Raw genomic sequence first — 8254 nt, 5'->3', positions numbered from 1 at the left:
TAATTCTCTTGAAGATCATTAATTAATTTCTAGTGTCGGTTGGTTTGGTTTTTATTATGAATTTGATCATGGATACTTGTAACATAATCATACTTCTAATGCATGTGTATGAACATGTGATATTGCATGATCATTTTATTATTGAATAAGGCGAAAACATTACATTAGGTTTCTTTTTACTCGGAATTATAGATTTTGATGGTGTTGTCAAATTTTCGAAATTACAAACAAAAGCATTACATCACATTACATTTGGTTTTCTTTTATATGGAAATTCCAGATTTTGCATGTATTGTCAAGTTCTTGAAATGACAGACAAAAAACATTACATCATATGTTTTCTTTTATACGGAATATTTGATTTTACAAGTATTGTCGAATTTTCAAATTTGCAAACAAGAACATTCGATTGGGTTTTCTTTTATATGGAACTCTAGATTTTGCAAGTGTTGTCAAATTTCAATATTACAACAAAAAGAAAGTACATTAGCTTTTCTTTTATATGGAATCTAGATTTTGTAGGTATTGTCACATTTTCAAAATTACGAATCCTCAAATAAGTTGAAGACAGAGATAAGCAACTAAATTAATCTCGTAAGTGGTTTACGTGTTTTACATAAAAAGTGAAAAAAGTTGGAAATCACTAATACGGTGGATAGCCCTGTTGAAATCGAAGCCCTAACTGATAGGATCCGAATCCGACAGCTAGGCCAAACTACCTATCTATCGCATACTTGTGGGCCCAGATGCTTATAGTCTAAGTTATGCTCTTTTATGTTGCGCCCTTTTTTGTCCGTTTTCTCTGGTCTGGCTGTCCAAGTAAGAGTCAGCTAACTCTTGGATCAGCTTCTTATGTGTGTCCGTGTGTGTGTATATATATATTCATAATATATTGTTTCCTTTCAGATATCTTTATAGATGTGTGCCATATAAAATGTTTTAAGGTATTCACTGGATATAACTTTCATATTATGTATAGGAGACATGATTGATCTAGCACATCATCCAAGTGTTTCCCAGAAGCTATCTGGGAGTCTTCTTGCATCAAGCATGTCAGGTTTCAATCCATGTGACAACGGTTTGAACCATTATAATACGCGTTTCTACAGCCAAAACTATACGAAGGCTGCGTTTCACCTTCCGTTGCACCCACAGACCACACTCCCCCTTGCGCTTAACACGTCTCCTGTTTGGGTTCAAGCCCCGGCCGAAAAAGGGTTCGCAGGGTTCGCCATTGACTTCCTTATGGGCGGAGTGTCTGCAGCCGTGTCAAAAACCGCTGCAGCCCCAATTGAACGCATTAAGCTGTTGATCCAAAATCAGGATGAGATGATCAAGGCAGGTCGGTTATCTGAACCCTACAAAGGAATTGCAGACTGTTTCAGTCGAACCCTCAAAGAAGAAGGTGTTATGTCATTGTGGCGCGGTAATACTGCGAATGTCATTCGTTACTTCCCGACACAGGCAAGTTACAAAAGGTTCATTTTCTTCATGGTTTTTACAAAGTTTTGGTTACTATTATATAGCGTAACCCAAATATTCTGGGCCGACTTTTTATTTTCCCAAAAACTGCAAGTGTAAAATTTTGACATGACAAGAACCTAACACGAAATTCGCGAGTTGGGTTTGATATAAATGGGTTCGTGTCAGTTTTGGTTGAACACGCGAGCCCACTTAACCCATTTAGTTTTTTATTTTATTCTTTTAAATGTGTCTTACGTAATAAATTAAATTAGTTGGGTTAGTCGAGCGAAAAGGCATCCAGTTGCCAATCTACTATGTTAGCCGCCTCCTAACGGACGCTGAAACTCGGTATTCTACCCTGGAGAAATTAGTCTTAGCGCTGGTGCAGGCTTCACGCAGGCTAAGACGATATTTCCAAGGTCACCCAATTACTATTCTCACCAACTATAAACTTGCAAACGTTTTGGGCAAACCCGAACTGTCGGGACGCCTAGCCAAGTGGGCAATAGAATTGGGGGAATATGCAATAAAATACAAGCCACGACCAGCCATAAAAGGCCAGGTCTTGGCAGACTTTATTACCGAGGTCCCCGCATCGCGAGAGAAGGAGTGCCAGGACGAGGCTCAGCCCTCTCCAGCACAAGACATCGACGAGGTCTGGCGACTTTACACTGATGGAGCGTCCAGCAGCGAGGGCTCAGGCGCAGGGTTAAAGCTGACCAACTCAACAGGCCAAGAGTACACTTATGCTATTCGGCTAGACTTCCCAAGCACGAATAACGAAGCTGAATATGAAGCATTTTTGGCCGGGTTAAGGATTGCGCGTAAGATGGGAGTGAAAAACTTGGAAGCCCATGTAGATTCCATGCTAGTCGCCAATCAGATTAACGGGACGTACACGGCAGTGAACGACACAATGGCCCTGTACCTCGCTCAAGCAAAAACCCTCATGCGCGATTTTAACAGTTGTAAAGTCATACACGTCAAGCGTAGCGAAAACAAGTCTGCGGACGCGTTAAGTAAGCTCGCGTTACTGGCTTTCACCCATCTGGGAAAAGATATCCGCATCGAACTCCTTGGCGCACCATCAGTCCCGCACAAAGAGGTATGTGTCATCCAAACCGGCACAGAAACATGGATGACACCAATAATAAATTACCTTGCGGCGGGTATACTGCCAGAGTCAAAAGCACAGGCGAGAAAACTACGCTGTAAAGCACTGAATTATCAACTCATCGATGACATACTTTACAGACGCAACTTTCTTGGCCCCCTCCTAAGATGCGTTGACAACCAAGATGCCAACTACCTCCTAAGGGAGGTACACGAAGGCATCTGCGGGATACATGCAGGTCCACGCGCAGTTGTAGCCAAACTGAACAACGCGGGATACTTTTGGCCGGGGATGCATACGGATGCGCTGGCATACATCAGAAGGTGCAGATCTTATCAGCTCTACGCACCTAACACGCATCGCCCGAAGAATGATCTTGTTCCAGTCACCTCTTCATGGCCATTTCAGAAGTGGGCCATCGATGTGACAGGCCCATTCCCTACAGCAGCAGGAAACGTTCAATTCCTAGTGGTGGCCATCGATTACTTCACCAAGTGGATAGAGGCAAAACCCTTAGCCCAAACGACGGCGAAACATATCAAAAAATTTATTTGGGAGTTTATCATCTGTCGTTTCGGGCTTCCACAAAACCTGGTGAGCGATAACGGCACCAACTTTGCTGACAAGAACCTACAACGGTGGCTTAAAGAACTTCAAATCACCCATACCTTTACCTCAGTGGCACACCCGCAGGGTAATGGTGAGGTGGAAAGAGCAAATAGGAGCATCGTTGATGGCATAAAGAGAAGGTTGCTGGAACACAGATCTGGCTGGGTGGACGAAGTTCCACATGTACTGTGGGCTCATAGAACAATGAAAAAGACAAGTACAGGAGAAACACCGTTCAGCCTCACTTATGGCACCGAAGCCATGGTCCCGGTCGAAATTGGTCTACCTTCACCAAGGGTCATGATGAAACCAGAGGACAACGACGCGGAGAGACGGTTAGATCTTATGCTGACCGAGGAGCGCAGAGACTTAGCTGCAGCGCGTGAAGAGAACTACAAACGACAAATGCAAAAGTACTACAACACGCGGGTGAAGCTATGCAACTTCAATGTAGGAGACTACATATTGCGTAACAACGAGGCTTCAAACCAAGAACGCCCAGGAAAACTGGCACCGGTCTGGGAAGGGCCGTATATTATCAAAGAAGTTCTGGGAAAGGGCGCATACCGGCTTGAAAGGCTTGATGGCACTCCCATCCCACGAACATGGAACGGAGCTCAATTACGCAAATGTTACATGTAGATCAATTCCAAGTTTGTACCGGCCAAGAGCCGCTTTTAATGGAAATGATTCTCCTTAAAACATCGACGTTAATGGTTTTGCATTTATATATAAACTGTTCACACGGATATGTCGGTCTTCACCGCGTACATAAGTGCAAAAGTCGTTGCATGGGGAAGGCGGTAAAACCCGCATAAACCCAACAATTGGTAAACCTTCACGCAGACTCGCTGCATGGGGAAAGCGGCAAAACCCGCATTAACCCAAAGAATAGAAAACCTTCACGCAGGTCAGTCATAGTTATGTCGGTCACCCTACTGAATGAAAATGCAGGTTTTAACCGCATAAAATCATGAAAGGTACCTAGATCTATTGACAACCACGCGATGAACGGTTAACCTATCTAGAATATGAGGAAAAGCGCTAGAATAAATTTAAATATGCATGCGCAAATCCAAAGATTCGAAAAGTAAGCGGGAAAAACCCCTTACCCTGGCTATCCAGTTGACCGTAAGTCGGGTGCGGGTACAGTGTTAAGGCAACACCCTTCACATACCTAGCACCCGCAGGGAACAGAAGCCAAGAAAACCCAACTATGAAGCCGGGTGCGGTACAGTGTTAAGGCAAAACCCTTCACATACCTAGCACCCGCAAGGCACGGAAACCGGAAAAAACCCAACTATGAAGTCGGGTGCGGGTACAGTGTTAAGGCAAAACCCTTCACATACCTAGCACCCGCGGGGAACGGAAACCGGAAAAAACCCGACTATAAAGACGGGTGCGGGTACAGTGTTAAGGCAAAACCCTTCACATACCTAGCACCCACAGGGAAGTGAAGCCGAGAAAATCTTGGCATTCCACCCAACTACAAAACGGGCACAGATACAGTGTTAAGGCAAAACCCTCCACATACCTAACACCCGTAAAAAGTCATACCTCGGCACCCAATTGTAAGTCGGGCGCGGGTACAGTGTTAAGGCAAAACCCTTCACATACCTAGCGCCCGCAGGGGATTAAACGCCAGGAACACCTCGGCAACCATAAGTCAGGTGCGGGTACAGTGTTAAGGCAAAACCCTTCACGCACCTAGCCCTGCAGGGATTTAACGCCAAGGATACCTTGGGAGTAAAGTAACTAATAAGACGAAGTGCGGGGTACAGCGTCAAGGCAAAACCCTTCGCATACCGAGCACTCCATGGGAATTGAAACCAAGAAGGATCTTCTGGGCCATGCTTGCAGAAACGGATTAACATCCCCGCATAGCGGGAACGTCAAGAACTAGATTGTTTGAAACTTCAGGATGGAATTGGTGGTTATAACATGATTGATCACTATGTTCAAAACCACCAAGACCTCATGGAGAATCTACACAAAAGGTTCTAAACGCTCCTGACTTGCGGGGAGGTTACAGATCTATCCGCATCATCCCAGAGATCAAGCAGAACATTGGGAAATTCTGCGTGACATTGGGAAACCCGTGGGTAAGACTTCCCGCGGAAAACCCATAAAACTAAACCCTTTTCAAAAACCCCTTGCTTAAAGTCCAAAAGTTCACCTCACTTTATTAAACATTCATGAGAAGAACATTGGACTGGGGGGACTTGAAGAGGTAGGTCCCAGCAGAGGTGGTTAGGACCCGCAAGACTTCCTTAAAAGGAGACGTCTGCGCAGTTGAACACGCAAGACTCCTTAAACGGACGTCTGCGCAGTTGAACCCGCAGACTTCACCATAGGGACGTCTGCGCCGCGACCTACCAAACCCGCAGGACCCACCACGCTCAGAGTTGTGACGACCTCACATGCGGTACGCAAGCTGGTCCCGCAGGAAATGCCTCCCTATGGTTTCCAAGTATCCGCCTGTTCCCGCAGGTGCGGATACCCGCCATTAGGGACTGGCCACCCGCGCAGCATGGCTACACGCATAAGGCTCAAACTCGTAATAATTCAGTAGTCACCTGAAGAAGGAATGAGCAAAGCCGGGAACATTCCCGCATAAAGGCGGGAGGTAGAAAACTCCCGCCTAAATGAGCCAGTCCGTATAATAATGGAGGATCTTTTGTGTGATACCTGACGAGGTATGGACAAAAGATCTGACCAACGATACGACAGCTCACTGACAGCAGCATGGCAGACAACACGCCACAGCACTGTGACCAATAGCCGCCGCCTGCTCACCAACTCCTGCCATACCACGTGCCTAGCCTGTAGTTGGTGGAAAAGGAAAAGTGAACAGCACGCCTGGTCACTGTCAGCCGCTGCCTATCCACCAATTACCAGCAGAGCACGTGTGTAGGCCACAGTTGGCAGAGTAGTAGGCCGGCTAAACCTCCTTGGAAACCCACCTTCGGCTATAAAAGACATCAAATGGTATTATCATTTCATCATCTAATATCTTGTATAATTTACCTGATAACTGCTCTAGTATTAATAATATACTTTTATATTCAAAGAGTAATATAGACTGATTCTCACGCCGGAGGGTGGTCACAAGGAGGAACCCCCCCCCCCCCTTTCTTAGTGACGAGCTCACGGTGTCTGTTTTGCAGGTTATCGGAAGAACCATCTTGCCGGAATTAACCCCTCGTGGGAAACGTCTATCTAACCCTCAGGTTACTCGTAATCTGTCGGGGTTTGACGGGTGTTTCTTCAGTATCTTATGCTAAAATTTAAAATAACAAAAGAACTTGGCAAAAAGGATTCTATAAATTGTAAAATGTAATTGTTTAATATAAACTTTTTTTTACTTTTTGTTGTAATAATGTAAATCTAAAGTATTAATACGTGAAACAGATATAAAAAAAAGCAAAAATAAAACTTTTGGGTCAAAAGAATCGGATTCGGGTTCGTCTCAAAATTTCTGTTTCGTGTTGGGTTGGACCCGCGAACACAACCTTTTGACACAATTTGAATGTGACTTTGTGAAATGCAGGCTTTGAATTTTGCTTTTAAGGATTACTTCAAGAAGCTTTTTGCATTCAGGAAAGATAGAGATGGATATTGGAAATGGTTTGGAGGTAATTTAGCATCGGGAGGTCTTGCGGGTGCCTCGTCGCTGTTTTTCGTTTACTCGTTGGATTATGCTCGAACCCGGTTGGCGAATGATGCTAAGGCTGCAAAGAAAGGTGGAGGGGGAAGGCAGTTTAATGGTTTGGTTGATGTTTACAAGCAGACATTAGCCTCAGATGGTATTGCTGGCCTTTATCGCGGGTTTAACATTTCCTGTGTTGGGATTATCGTTTATCGCGGTTTGTACTTCGGCTTGTATGATTCTATAAAGCCGGTCCTTCTCACCGGAACATGGGAGGTAACTTACCACCAGTTGTCTTAATGTGTCAAACGGGTTTGGCAGGTATTAATCAAGTTGTAAATGTGTTAATCAGGTTGATGAGTGGTAAAAAAAAATGGGTTACGTGGGTCATAAACACGTTGGCGGGTCGACCTTTTTAATTAAACAGGTTAAACAAATCAACCCAAACAAGACCCGTTTAATTAAACAGGAACACAACCTGTTTAATTAAGCAGGTCAACCCGAACATGACCCGTTTTTATAACTGGCTTGATACGCCGGCCGAAAACCTTATTATTTTTGTGACATAAATGTTCATGTCATGTTAGAAAATAGAAATTGTCACCACTAGGTAAATTGGTCATTTAATTAATCAGAACATGACATGTTTCGTTTTAAGTTAACATCTTTAACTCATTTGACTAAAGAAAAAACACAACCAGAATTATATCTTTACAGGATAGTTTCATCAGGAGTTTTGCACTCGGTTGGTTAATCACGAACGGTGCGGGACTTGCGTCGTATCCCATTGACACAGTAAGAAGAAGGATGATGATGACATCGGGTCAGGCGGTCAAATACAAGAGTTCAATGGACGCATTCACTCAGATCCTGAAGAACGAGGGGGCTAAGTCTTTGTTCAAGGGCGCGGGTGCCAACATTCTCAGAGCCGTCGCGGGTGCGGGTGTGCTCTCGGGTTATGACAAACTGCAGGTGCTCATCTTTGGGAAGAAGTATGGATCAGGTGGTGGTTAAGTGCTTGCTGCACACTAGTTACAATATTATTATATAACCTTTTTCTGCACGTACTATATATGGTGAGGAAAAGGTTACGGATTTTTGGTTTTATTATGTTAGTTTTAAATTTTAATAACCGGTTGGTTTAAGTGAACAATGGTTGTTACTCTTTGCCGAGTAGCTGATTTTATGTTTCTTTTAAACGCTTTATTTGACATGTATCAAGTAATTTATTTATTTTACAATATTAGATGTGTAATGGTTTGCGTCTGGGCTAATGAGATGGGAGTGATGATGTTTAAGGTTTGGATTTTATTGTCTCATGTACGAAACCTGACTCTAGTGGGTTTCCTCCTTGATCGTGTTCTTAGGTGAGTCTGACCCAAGTGTTGAATTCAACTAGCCAGTTGCCCACGCGATGC

At 44.0% G+C, this 8254-nt stretch overlaps 1 protein-coding gene across 1 annotated transcript; it reads left to right on the top strand.

The window, feature by feature from the left end:
• The first annotated feature begins 983 nt into the window (after positions 1–983).
• LOC143595563 (ADP,ATP carrier protein 1, mitochondrial-like) lies at positions 984–7877 on the top strand. Its single transcript, XM_077074547.1, has 3 exons — positions 984–1464; positions 6738–7112; positions 7554–7877. Exons 1-3 carry the CDS (start codon positions 985–987, stop codon positions 7848–7850), a joined length of 1152 nt encoding a protein of 383 aa, XP_076930662.1. The 5' UTR covers position 984; the 3' UTR covers positions 7851–7877.
• The last annotated feature ends 377 nt before the right edge of the window (positions 7878–8254 follow it).

The sequence above is a fragment of the Bidens hawaiensis genome, unplaced genomic scaffold, assembly GCF_021521415.1.
Source record: "Bidens hawaiensis isolate Kalapana, Puna unplaced genomic scaffold, B.hawaiensis_p1.1 tig00045330_1, whole genome shotgun sequence".
Lineage (NCBI taxonomy): Eukaryota > Viridiplantae > Streptophyta > Magnoliopsida > Asterales > Asteraceae > Bidens > Bidens hawaiensis.
The sequence above is the reverse complement of the archived record's forward strand: the minus strand, read 5'-3'. Positions and strand labels throughout refer to the sequence as shown.